Consider the following 13,596-nt stretch of genomic DNA (forward strand, 5'->3'; position numbering starts at 1 on the left):
AGACAGACAAGGGCATGGCACAGCATCCTGAGGAGCCTGGGCAGGTGTTCCACACCTGGGGATGTCTGCAACACTGGGCAGTTACTGACCCAATGGCCCTGGGCTGGGGTAAAATGGGACCAACCCCTGGGCCCTGGAGCAGGGGTGGGGGAAGGCCTTGAGGGTGATCTCCCATATAATACCTACAGGTGACTTCAGGACGCTGTAGCTTAATGCAAAGTCTGGAGGCCTCAGTCTGGACAGAAGTGAAACCCTCACCTGCAGAAGAAAAGCTGTTTTCTCTTCTGGGGAAGGGAATGGCTCCAAACTTGCTCTTAAACCCCTAGCTGGTTCCTCAGCTGCTTCTGTGTCTCCCATAAACTGCAACATGGTGCCTACACAAAGCCCTGTTTCTGGTGGTGGTGGGGGCTGTGCTGAAGTTGCAAACCCACGCACGGCTGTGCTGCTGTGCTCACAGCAGCTACGTCCTGTCTGCTCACAGCACAGCAGTCCCCACCACAGAGGATGCCTTCTCCTTTACTCAAGCCCTGCACCATCTGGAGCTGTGCACTCAGCAGTGCCTCTGGCTGGGTGACCACCCCACACGCAGCCTAGGTCCCAGGGGTCAGAGACAACAACAGGAGCCCCAGCAAGAAATGCTGTGGCAGTTACTCCAAAGGTCACCCCAGGAGAGGAAAGTCTTGAATGTACAACGTGATTGCCTCTGTGAGAAGAGGGGAAGGAGGCACTGAGCCCTGGAAGCTGCGACCGCTATTACAGAAGCTCAGGAAACCAAAGCCTAGGGCAGGTGGAGGGGCCCTGTGGCACAGGCACCTCACCCCCCCTGCATTGCTCCCACAAATGCATGCAGCTCTTAGAGATAAAATAACAGGAGAGCAAAGATGTTCAGCCACTGGGGTTGGGAAAGCAGCTCTTCAGTGCTCTAAAGAGGGCTGGAAGCATCCAGACATGCAGTGTTTGGGATCTGGCTAACTCAGCACTGGTGTCCAGTGGTGTGGAAGTGTCCCCAGAGCTTCATGCCCTTGGCTGCCTTGTCATCCTCCATCACTGAAAATGGACACATCTGAAGACCATGATAGCCCCTGCAGATAGCATCTAAAGTGGGTGACCTGAGACCTGTCTCACCACCTTCAGTTACATGAGATGAGTCCCACCAGGTGTTTTTAGCCGATCTTTGAAAGGAAAGGGAATTTTTCAACCTGCAGCTGAACCACAGCAAGTGGTACTCAGTGATCACATTAAATCGTATCCGTGCTTATTACAGAGAGGAGCTACATTCAGATCCTTAACCCACTGTCACATGAAATGCTCCTGGCCATGAAAAAATGGGTTGTTAGAAGAAATATTGTGTCAAGTCTGCTGCAAGGCAGGCTTGTCCTTCCTGTCTGCTTGTGAAGCTGTGCCAAGGCTTACATCCTCAGCACACACCAGCAGAGCAGAGTGGGCTCTTCCAGTAGATTATTCTGGTGCAAGTTTGGTGGGTGTTTTTTTGTTTGTTTGTTTTTTCTTTTTCTTTTTTTTTTTTTTTTTTTTTTTCCCCTTCAGTGGCAGCATAGTTCTGCTGCTTTCTGGGCTTGGCTCCACCGCTATGTTGACCTGTGGCTTCTCTGAGTCCTCAGAGATTAAAAAGAGCACGACAGATCATGAGGAAGAGCCATTGTTGTTAAAACCTTTAGCAGCACAGAAATGCAGTAGTTGCCCAACCTACTTCCAGCCCAGCAGCCACAGCAGCTTCCCACCACTCAGCATCTACAGTGTGCTCAACCCTCAGCATTAACCAGCTGTGAGTCTTGTTCTGAAAAATGATGAGGTGTGGTTTACAGGCCGAGTTTGTTTACTTTAAGAATAAATGCAGGTCTCCTTTGTATGTCTTCTGGTATTTAAGTTTTTATACTTGAAAAGACTAGAAACTTCTCCTCACCAGGCTTCTTCCTCACATTATCATGCCCTTTCAGGACCAAGAATTACCAGGAATTAGTAAAGAACTGCAGGAGCTGTCAGAGGTTCACAGGAGGTGTTGGTTGGTGAACTTGGTGCTCTGCTGCAGCTGCTTTCAGGGTGATGCTCCACTACCAGGTTGCTGACCACAGCAGGAGACTTTCCTAGAAACTGTGCCCTCAGTGTGTCTCCCATCTTCCCCCCATATATATCCTGAGATGTTATGTGCTATGGTGTCTAGATGTGTGAGGTGCCTGCCCACAGATGATGCACAGAAATATACTGCTGTAAGCCTTGGAGATGCTGCTGCTGGTGGCAAGACCTGAGCCCCAGGTGTGCCAGCACAGAGTAGTTGGTGAGGCTGTGAGTGGGAGGGATGATGATGGGGCAGGATGTGGGCTGTTCCAGCTGTTCCTACCTCCAGCTACAGTAGAAAAGGCTGGAGGTTGGGTTGGCTTGATCTCCAGGTCAGCTGCAGCCACCAAGCTGTGTATGTGGGATGCTGACAGCAGAGTTGTTGTCATAATAATGTCTCTGCTGGTCTACAGTGAGGCTGTGCCTGTTGCAGCAGCCCTCTGAGAGGTGTTTCCTGTCAGCCTTTCTCCTAAGCCTAGTGCTTCTGTGGGACCCTGCCTCAGCACATCATGGCTGCTGATTTTGCAAGAGGCAACCATCCTCTCTCCACCCAGATGCAACTGCTGAGGTGCATACAGCCCCTAGGTTAACGAGCCCCCACCCTCCAAGTCCCCAGCCAGCCCTCCCTTTCCCTTGTAAATAGTGGAGGTTTCCAGTTACTTCCTGAAGGGATGTGTTTTCACTTGCCTCTCTGGGGGATGGGGCTCTGCTTATCACAAAAACCCATTCCAGGACTCAGTGGTCCTTCATATCCCATCGTCACCAAGCCTTTGCTGTGTATGTGGAAGAGCAGTGAGGCACAGGGGAGTCCCAGGGTCTCCAGAAGTCTGGTGCCTTGGTGCAGATCAGTCCCTGAAGTGCAGATTTACTGCTGCTTTGCAAACCAAATGGCAGGTCTAGTCCCTGGGGAGCTGCTGACTGATCACATGCCACGTTGTCCCCTAGTCCCACGTACCCTCCTTGCCCAGAGCCTCCATCCTTTTGTCTACAGCTTGTGTGCAATTGGTAAAATACAGGGAAAAAAAAGATGGGAATAGTTCTTTCCCTTTCTCCCCCTGTGTTTTCTTTATGTCTGAAAGACAGTGATCTGCTTTCTGCTGTCAGACAGTTTGCAATTTGCTGGTATTCCCATGAGAACTAGGACCTTCAAAGGAAACTGCAACTGCCCCAGCTCTGGTGCCACTTCTGTCCTCACAAGTTCTCCAGCAGCTTCAGCTCTGTGGTGGAGGCTGCAAAAGTTTTGAGTGTGGCTTTGTAAATCCCCTCCCTCCTCTGTGCAAAACAGTGTGGTGCAAATTGTGGAACTGCAAAGCTGAGGGGGTTGGTACAAAAGCATGGTGAGGAAAGGTCTCTCTCAGATAAAATCAATGTTATAAGGGTCGCCCCCTTCTCTCCAGCCTCCCCGCAGTACCGGTCTGCTTGTATGTGGTTTAAGCAGGCATGAATTTCCTGAGGTGCCAGCCAGCTGGGTGCTTTAATTTGCAGGAAGAGCCAAAAAGCAGCAGGCTGTTTCCCAGCTGAATCTTTCCTGATGTATCAAGCATAAATTCATCAGGTATTCATTTTTCTGGAGGAAAAAAAAAAAGCGCAGAATAATTCATTTCTTATTTCTTAGAAATAAAGAGACTAGAGAGTGGAGCTATTTTTCCCTCCGACGTGGTGAACGCAATTACCCCAGGCATGGGTGTCTGAGATAACTCACTTATTCAGTTCCCATTCTCCAAAAAACCCATCATCATTCTGTCAGAAAAGGCTTTAAAAACCAATTCACGTCCTGAATGTTAAACCATCACACATACAGGGCCTGTCCTTATGATTTCCACTCACCAGCTGCAGTGTCACAAGCAAAACACTGACAGGCAGGACAGAGTTCATTATTATCAAGGCCATAAGCACATGCAAGCTCTCTGTTTGCTGACATTTCTCCGAGTGCTGTTTTTCTCTCCTTGTCCCTCAGGAGCAATTCCCAGCAAATAAAGCATAATGGCATCTTATTAGCAGCATGTAGGCCACCCCAGGACTGGAAAAGTGTACATGGGGGATGAGAATCCCAAGCTGTATCTATTTGGAGAGCTCAGCAAATAGAAATCATAAGCTTTACAGCTTGCCCCCAAATCTAATCACATTTAGGCTGCACCCTCCACTCCTGCCTCCTCTGCCATTATATAATGGGAAGTGGGGTGATGACTTTCAGTAATGCTGTTCAGATGGCAGAGGTCCAATTCTGCACTGTTTTTTGTGTGGGTTTTTTTATTTATTTGTTTGTTTGTTTGTTTTTTTTTTATTTTTTTTTTTTTTATTTTTTTTTTTTTAATGATGAAGGGAGAGTAGGTTACCAGAGGGGAAAAAGCACCAGTTTGGTTTGTGTGCAATCCCTGTTTTGCTTTGGGAGCTTTAGAGGACAGACACATTCTTCCATCTCCACTAATCCTCCTCTGATACAGAGGATTTTCCTGCCATTAAATGATAGCTTGTGAGAAAAAAATGCCAACTTTTCAGAGATTGACTCGTATGGCTAATGGCAGCCTCATGAGCAGAAGGGAGGACACAGACACTTCTTGGCTAGGTAAGAAACGTACCTAGATTATTTCTGCTGAAAATTTTAGTTTTGCCTGTTTGATGCTAAGATGGTTATGCTCCTCTCTACCAACACCTATTTCTTGTGGAGGTGGCCAGTCTCTTACTGCTGGTGATCTTTTCCCACCTCAGATGATAGGAACCTGCTCTTGGCACTGGTGGGAAGGATGTGGATGAGCTCATGAAAAGGAATATCATGTAAGGTGCAGCATCCCCTGAGAAGGTCAGTGCTGGGAGAAAAATACTCCGTGCTGCACACTTTAGCAGTTTGGAAGTGTGTGGGAGAGGAGTTTTTCCCTTCATCTTCCATTCTAAACATAGAGCTTATTGTGGGAAAACGATGCAGAGAAATGACAGAGGGTGAAACCTGTTTCTGATCTTCCTGTGTGCTTTTAGATACCTCAGCTCCACTTGCCAGACCTGAAATGCCACTAGTGAATAATCAAGGTAATGTTTGCCATCATTTTAAATGGTGAGTATACTCTTACTCTGCATTACTCAGTACTGGGTTAGACAGATAGCTAAGAAAGCTGAAGGTTAAATACTCAGTTACTGCAATCATTGTTTCTTTACCCTTCAAGCGTTTTTTTTTGTTTTGTTTTGTTTTGTTTTGTTTTGTTTTGTTTTGTTTTTTGTTTGTTTGTTTGTTTTTTTTGGTTTTTTTGTGTGTGGTTTTTTTTTTTTTTTGTCTCTCATTCTGCCTTTCCAATACTGACCTACTGTAGTATTTAAAAGAGCAAAAGAGATCATCCCAGGGTGTTTGTTGGTTTTTTTTTTTTTTGCTTGTTAGTTTTTTAATTATTCCTTATTCTCACAAATGTTTTTTACCTTAGTGCTGCATTTTATCCTTTTTCCTAATCACACATTTCATTTGGGCCACCTCTGTGCTAATGAGTTGGAGGCATCTTCCAGCTGCTGCCCTGTATGCTGCCACAGTGTTAAAAACAAAGAGCATCTTTTCTGGGGAACGGGAAAGGTTAAGGAAGGAGAGGACACAGTGTTTCAGGCTATCTTAATTAGAGAAGATCTGACCAGGCTCTTCTACACTCTGAGCAGCACTTCTGAAGGTTTGGTGAGGTTCAGATGGAGGATTTTTTCTGACTACTGCAAGAGAGAGAGAATTGCCACAAAGACTTCAGTGCTGAGGGGCTCCTCTGAGCTCCTATTGCCAAGGGATTGTTTTCTCGTTGGATGGTCCTCAAATTTTTGTTTTCCATGTACTGCACAATGCAGAGAGGTGTACTTGCAAATAGAGATGTGTGCTGTGAAGTGCCATTAGCAGAGGACCCAGATTTGTCACTAAAACACCTTGTCTATAGGGAAAGAAGGCTGGATATGGCTTGGGTAGAGATACTTTCTTTATCAAGTGATTAGAGAGCAAGCAGGGAGGGGAAGGAGGGGGCTTGTTCATCAGTGTGTTCATTCCTATGTTGCACAGTTGTGTATACAGCTGCTGGGGGAGGTCTGCTCTGAAGACCAGAGATGGCACTGAGTTTGGGGTAGCTATAGATAAACACTGAACTTGCTTGGGAAAATCTGATACATAAGATAATCTATGCACATACACCCCTCTGGATGTCACCCTGAGCCCACGGCAAGGCTCTTATTCCAGTAGCAGTGCTTGCATCCATCATTTCCAGACAGCCACCTGAGATCAGACATTTGGGAACAGGCAAATCCTTAATCTGTCTGGCCCTCAGTTTATGTAACTTCCTAACAAAAACAACATATGCCCCATGTTTGCAAGCAACAGCGTGGACTGGTGCTGAAATACAGAGCAAAAGAGGCAGCCCCCGGGCATCCTGCACAAAGAGCAATCTGAAGCTGGCATATTATCCCCCTTGTGTCCTTATCCTCCTCACCAATTGTCTAGCCAGAGCCCTGGCTAAAGGGGACTTTCCTTTGGCTGTAGCTGTTAGATAAGAGTGCAGTAAAAAACAGAAAAACATACAAACAAGCAAACAACATTACAGCCTGTCTAAAATCCTTTCTGCCTCTCAAGAGTCCTTCACTGTAATTTGTCTCTGAAGTGATGCTCTTTTGCTAATTATCTGGTCATGATAGTGTGATCAGGCTTGATGGGACCCGAATCTCAGTGAAGAGGCCATTACTAAAGTCCTTCTGGGGTGTTCCTTCCATTTATCTACATGCAAAGACCAGGATGGTTCAAAGAACCAGGCTGTGTGGCTCCTGGGTTACTGTCTTCTCAGTAGGGACCTGCCCAGCAACTAGTTTTGCAGATACCCTGCTTGAAGAAGCCACAGGCAGCATAAAGTCATAAATACAGTACTGTGCATGTTCCCTTCAAGAAGGATGGAGAAAAGCCAGAGATTTGTAGTTCAAACTCTCGTTTGGTCTGTACACTAAAGCCTTTGAGCCTGCAGAAAGAACAGCTTGACACTTGCTGAGGCTGATGTTTCCTAGTATATCACCTCACAAGTCCTAGTATATCAACCTCACATTTTTATCTTGGATAAAAATGTCCATTGGGAATACAGCTGTGCTGGGCAATGGCTGTGCTGAGAACTGGTGGGGAGAAGCAGCCTGGCTGCTGGGAGCTTTCCTCTCCAAATAGTCAGCAGCAATGTGGGGGAACCCCTGTTCTAAATCCCTTGAGGCTAGACCTGCACTCAGCAGCAGCAACATGATCCCAGCGGTGCTGTAATAAAGGTGGCTGTTGTTGGTATCTCATGTTTTGCTGAAAAAAAAAAAAAAAAGTTTCTGTGGGAGTAAATGAGCTGCAACAGGAAAACCAGTTAGTAGCAATACTATCTCTTTCTGCTAGTGACTACATAGAGAGTGTGCTAGTGTGGCTGCTCATTCTGTTGAATAGCAGGCCCTGTGAGAGCAATTACAAAATGAGTTCTGCCTTCAGTCCATCCTCTCTAATGAGTTGATTTTACAGATGTTTTGTTGACTGGATGTTTTTTTCACCACAAAGATGACTCTCCATGGAGGCCGATGTCTCCTATTCCTTTTTTTCTTCTCTGATTTCTTCCCAAGAGCTTTCTCCTTCTCTTCCTTGTTGTACATCTACCTGCATGGGACTAACTTGAAAAGAAACCACAATAGCCACACACTTTCTATGTCAGGCAGATAAAAGGACAAAGTGGCTGCTCCCATCAAGCGTGAGGCATTATGGTGACTGTCTTAAGAACTGACAAAACAATGGATACTGTGTTGGAGGTGCTGAGTATCTCTCATGTATGATGGGGTAATGAAGAAAGCAGTAAACCAATAACCCTTAATTTGTTTTGCCTCATACCGTTCTACCCACAAAACACAATGGGAATGTGGTTTTCAACACTGTTTTACATCCTTAGCAGCTGATAGTTCCCCTTGCAGTGCTGCATAAGTTTATGGCTCTGGTGGAAAACGTCAGGTTGATTGAACAAAGAAAAGAAAGAAACAAACCCCATTAATTTGGTGTGCCCCAGACAACTAACTGAACTCCCCTGTCCACTGCCAGAGTAACAGACACTGCCCCCTGCTCTTCCCACCCAGAAATATTGCAACCCCTCCCTCCACAGCTGCTGCTCTTCAAAGCACTTCCTCCTGCCCATATCCCTGGCTGAATCCTGTCCCCATCAGCTTGCAGACAGAGCAGGCACAGAGACACTGAGCAATACTTAAGTCTAGGTGAGTCCTCATCCTGGGGAGAGAAATTAACCAGAGATAATGTTCTAGATATGTTTTATATATATATATACACCTTGTCACAGTGTTTAAAAACCCCAGCAGATGATTTTTAGGAATCTTTCATGAGAGCTCCTCTGTCAACATTGCCCTACAAGCAATGGGTGGGAATCAGCCTGGCTAGAAGAGAGGCAGAGGAAGCACAATTTCCTGTCACGACCAATATATTTGCTAATAATGCATCCTGATTTTCTCCTCCCACGCTTCCACGGGGACGGTGCATTCCTTCATCTCTGGCAGTGATCCTTTGGGTCCCCCAGGTCCAGGCGGTGTGGGCCTGTGTCAGGTCCTGCCCCACCAGCTGTGTGTGCACCCAGGAGCGGAGCTGCTCTGTCCTCTGCGATCGCGCCGGCCTGGGGCAGATCCCCGCTCAGTTCCCTTGCGAAGCCTCCTCTATCAACCTGGACAAAAACAGCATCAAGTTTCTCTCGGAGAGAGCCTTTGGGACCTTGCCTTCCCTCAAGTCCCTGTCACTCAACCACAACAACATCTCCTTCATCACCCCAGGGGCTTTCAAGGGGCTGCCCAGCTTGACTGAGCTGAAGATGGCCCACAACGAGTACATTCGCTATCTGCATACTCGGACTTTCACTGCCCTCAGACGGCTGGTCAGGCTGGACCTGGCAGACTGCAACCTTTTCAACATCCCAGACAGGATCTTCATTGAGCTGCCTGCGCTGCAGGAGCTGTTCTGCTTCCAGAACAACTTCCGGAGGATCCCGGGTGCCATCAGGGGCATGGAGAACCTGACCCACGTTTACCTGGAGAGAAACAGGATTGAAGCGGTAGCCTATAACTCCCTGCAGGGCCTGACCAAATTGAAATACCTGAACCTGCAGGACAACAGGATAAATGTCATTCATGAACGAGCTTTTAAGGGCTGCCAGAAGATGGAGTACCTGTATCTCAATGACAACTGGCTCAGCGAGCTTCCAGAGAACTCCTTTGATGGCCTGAGGTGCCTGAAGATGCTCAACCTTGGGGGGAATTTCCTCAGGAACGTTTCCAACACCTGGTTCAGGGACTTGGAGGAGCTGGAGGTCCTCTACCTGGATCGCAACCGGATCAACTACATTGAGGAAGGGGCTTTTGAAAACCTCACCAGCCTGGTCGCCCTGCACTTGAACAGCAACAACCTGACGACCTTGCCCTTCTCTGTCTTCCAGCCGGTGTACTTTCTGGGGCGGCTGTACCTCTTCCGCAACCCTTGGGACTGCGACTGCCGCATTGAGTGGCTGAAAGAGTGGATGGAAAACTACAGGCTCGTCAGGGATATTCCCTGTGCCTCCCCCTCCTCAGTAGCTGGTATCGACCTGATGGACGTTCTCTATGAGAGATCACCAGAAGGTTACTGTCTTGACCCAGTGGAGCTAAATGTCACCTCTGAAAGCCCGACCCCAAGTGAAGAGCCTTGGTCTACCACAGAGAGCAAGTTCAACAGCCTTATCTCGAAACTCTTGCTCCAAATGGGCCTTCCAGAAGAGGTGGCAAACACAACCGAAGCTTTCAGTAACACCACACAGCTGGACAGCCTGACTGACGGGGTCTCTTCTGGGGTGGGGGGGGACAGTGTTGAAACAGCCTCTTCTTTTTGCCTCCCAGCACTCCTTACAGTGACTGTTTTGCTGATTAATTAGTCTAAGGGCTGCCTGGAGCATGGGTCCTGCTGAAGTGTTTAGTCCCTGTACCTTCCTACTCATTAGGGAAAAGTTCATATTGTGGTCCTTGAATACACATCTGGCTCAAAAAAATCCTGAGCAGGTTGTTTGGATCTGGCTGCACATTCCTCTCAGAGCTGGTTGGATCTGGTTCAAGGCTGAGTCCCATGCTGGGTGAGAAACCTGCCCCCGGACATTAAGAGCCTCCTGGACACTTGCAGAGCTGTGTCTGAAGGTGAGCAATGAATAGCACTGAGGTTGAGTTTTGTTTAGGGATGTCCAATGTCCCTTCTTGGGAGCAAAGGAGTCTGTGGGAATGGTGTTGCTGTGCTGTTTATTCTCTTGGTCCAACTCCAGCTGACCCAACTATTGACTTTATTAGAGCAAGATGAGGCAGCAAAACTCTCTTCATATTCTGATAGAGACTCAAGGCAGGTGATGCTGAAGGCTGGAGATTTCCACCAGCGTGTGTAGGGAAGAGGCTCTGTCCTGGGCAGTGTTCAGGGATGTCTTCATGAATGATCATCATGAATGACCATCATCTAGGGAAGGTGCCTGCCCCAGGGGGGGGGGCTGGGTTGGGCACGGTGTTTTGGCCATGACTACAGGCAGGATATTAAACCTTTCTCCCCCTGGGACAGGTGCATGACAATGAGACAGACCCATTGTCAAAACAGTCTCTGAGGCAAAGATACTTAACATCTTACTTTTTAATGTCATTTTAATGTGGTTTTATTTTTCAATGAATATATTGTTTCAAAGAATATATCATTTTTATTTGTACATTATTTCATGGCAGGACAGCGTATGGTAATAACAAATGCAACCAGGCCCTACTAAATATTTTGTATTTTCACCACTAATGTATACTACATAGTGTGTTATATTATGCTCTACTAACAAACTATTTTCTTTTATATAGCACCTTATGTGTTTTAACTTTGATATCTTCAATGAAAACTGCTACTATGACCAGGAAGAATTACCGTGTTTTATGTATCAAAGCACATTAATAAAATAATCTGATATTTTGGTGAAAAAATAAATTAACTACTCAAAACTCATATTTGTTTTGACATCCTTGAGTTACTCCGGTGGTTTTATTGAGGCCACTCGAATTGAATGTCCTTTTTATGGTCAAGAACAAACAGAAAGCTGTTTATTGTAGCATAAAGAATAGACACTTAGAACATGATTGTGCTTAACATTCACGTTAAGTAGCAATCCTTTTCAAAATATGTGACTATATAGAAATAAACTTCTGTGATATTTTAACCATATCACATCATTATACATGGCTTACCATACCATGACACACATGTTCATACAAAATGATACAGCCTATGCATTCCTTTATTACTGCTAAATTGTCATGAAATAGGAACTCAAGTGGGAATTAATTTCAAAAACTTTTCAAATATTTTCCTAGATATTTTCCTAGACCCTTTCCCCCTCCCCCCAAACCTTCCTCTGCCTTTTCATGAGTAACTCAACACAAACGTGAACTCTGCCCCTGCCCCTGGGCGCTGGAGCAGTGGCAGCAGATGGGAGGCTGCCCTGGCTCATGATGTGCTAAGGTGGTGGTTCAGCATGGACAACGTTAGCTAAAACCAACTGAGAGTTGCTGTCCTTGTCTCTGCCCCTGCCACACACCAGTGAGTACCCAAAAATGTACACTAAGGTCAGGCCAGTTGTCCCAGAGATGGGCTTCGGGCAGAGAACAGCTGAAAAGTGGTGAGTACTGTCCAAATTCATGCTTGAAGACAGCTCCTGTGCCCTCTTACCTCTGTGACTGTCTGGAAGAACTGGAGAAATAAATTAAAATTTTCAAATAGGGCTCGATGCTTCAGGAAAGGTGCCTTGGGTCAGGACTGTTCACAGCAGCCAGGCTGGGCCAGCTGTGAGTGAGGTCAGTGCCCTTGGCCTCAAGCACCACTGACACCCCATCACGCTTATGAGCAACCCCACAGGCAGTACCACAGCTCTGGAGAAAGCCTTCATCAGCTCCTCTGCAAAATGGCCAAGTCTTCCTGAAGTACTGGGCCAACTGCTGCCCGAGCCAGGGAAGCTGCTTTTTTGGCTGCACATTTTGGCAACATCTCTGGCAGCTTCAAGAGAAATGCCTTGGGGAAGTTGTTCTCCAATCTGCATCACTCTGTCCCAAAAGATGTACTGCTTCCTAGTTACCACCAGAGATTTCGAGCTGAGTACTGAGGAAACCAAACCCTCCCTGTTGCAATGGCTCCTCAGCTATTAGTAGCTCGACAACAGTTTTTATCCCCAGGGAAGAAAGATGCCAGATGGTTTGATAAATGCCTATTTGACCTGTTCTGTGAACCAAATTCAATGAGTTTGGATTTTCAGGCTGTTTATGAATCCATTAATCTTCTTAAGTGCTAAACTCATCTATATATTATAAAAGGCTGCTTTTCAAACCTAGCCCAGTGCTGGCAAGGCATTTTATGTTCAGAATGCCTTTACAGGAGCAGTTTTTCATCCTGTCAGGGAAGGTTTATCAATAGGCTTGGTACAGACTGTAGGCACAAATGATTGTATTTCACTTCCTGTAAGTATGGGTGCCTCGTGACTGAATCGGTTTTATAACCTTTGCATTTTCTGCACTGAAATACATTAAAGCTGAGGATTGTCTTGTTGTGCAGTTGTTGATCATGGCTTTCAAGTTAATCAGTGCTTCAAAAAGACGCTTCAGTTTTATCTGCGAGTATGGCAGAGCTGAATGTGGAGCATCTTAAAATGTGGGGTTTAGCAGAGATTCTGCTGTCAGGTGAAGGACAAGGGGTCTGTGTATCATACTTAACTGTGTGCCACCAGGGCCAGCTACCTTTGGCATCAATGATTTGAGTATCTCTTGTAATAAAGTATCCTAACTCCTTGTCCCAGAAAGTTTTCCCTGTGCTGCTGTAATACAGCCGTGGCTGTGTAGAAAGTAGGTGGCTGGCATCCTGCTGCACATTGTGGGCTCCCAGCTTCCCTGCAGTAACTGGGACAGATGTTCTGCTTTCCTGTCCTGCAGTCCTGTTCTCCCATCTGAGTCGAGAGATCAGCAGTGTGCATTTCCAGCAGTACTGAACATCTGGCATGTGAGTGCTCTGAGTCGACCACAAACAGCCTGTGAGTCTGTGCATTGCTCTTGCTTTGCTCCTGTGCTTTCCATGTGGTTCCTTCCTCATAATTCCCTCTGCTCAACTTGGGCATTGTCTTTTCCACATGCTTACCTGAGAGAGAGCAGCAGCCTTCTGGGAAAGGCAGTGAGATATGGCTGCTCAGAAACCCTGACAGGACTTCCAGTGCTATAAAAGCTTGGATTAGATTTGAAATGTCAAGTTCACTCTTTAATGATCCTTGATTCTGAGGGCTTAACAAAGTTCAGTGGTTACATCAAGGCCAGGTTGGATGGGGCTTTGAGCAACCTGGTCTAGTGGGAGGTGTCTGTGGCCATGGCACAGGATTGGAATTAGATGATCTAAAAGGTCCCTTCCAACCCAAACCATTCCACGATTCTATAATACATGGGTGATGCAAACCCAAAACTATTTTTTTTGTTTGTTTGTTTGTTTTGAATCTCTTCATT

At 46.4% G+C, this 13,596-nt stretch overlaps 1 protein-coding gene across 3 annotated transcripts; it reads left to right on the forward strand.

The window, feature by feature from the left end:
- The first annotated feature begins 4,382 nt into the window (after positions 1 to 4,382).
- Positions 4,383 to 11,068, forward strand: NYX (nyctalopin). Of its 3 annotated transcripts, none has more exons than XM_071751169.1 (4): positions 4,383 to 4,639; positions 4,783 to 4,873; positions 5,047 to 5,122; positions 8,587 to 11,068. In XM_071751169.1, the coding sequence occupies exons 3-4, from the start codon at positions 5,101 to 5,103 to the stop codon at positions 9,981 to 9,983; spliced, it is 1,419 nt and encodes a 472-aa protein (XP_071607270.1). In that variant the 5' UTR covers positions 4,383 to 4,639; positions 4,783 to 4,873; positions 5,047 to 5,100; the 3' UTR covers positions 9,984 to 11,068. The 3 variants fall into 3 exon arrangements, with proteins under 3 accessions (XP_071607270.1, XP_071607287.1, XP_071607280.1); XM_071751186.1 differs by having other exon boundaries at positions 5,047 to 5,097; XM_071751179.1 differs by having other exon boundaries at positions 4,383 to 4,873.
- Positions 11,069 to 13,596: the final 2,528 nt, after the last annotated feature.

Source organism: Heliangelus exortis, chromosome 1, assembly GCF_036169615.1.
Source record: "Heliangelus exortis chromosome 1, bHelExo1.hap1, whole genome shotgun sequence".
In the NCBI taxonomy this organism is placed as follows: domain Eukaryota; kingdom Metazoa; phylum Chordata; class Aves; order Apodiformes; family Trochilidae; genus Heliangelus; species Heliangelus exortis.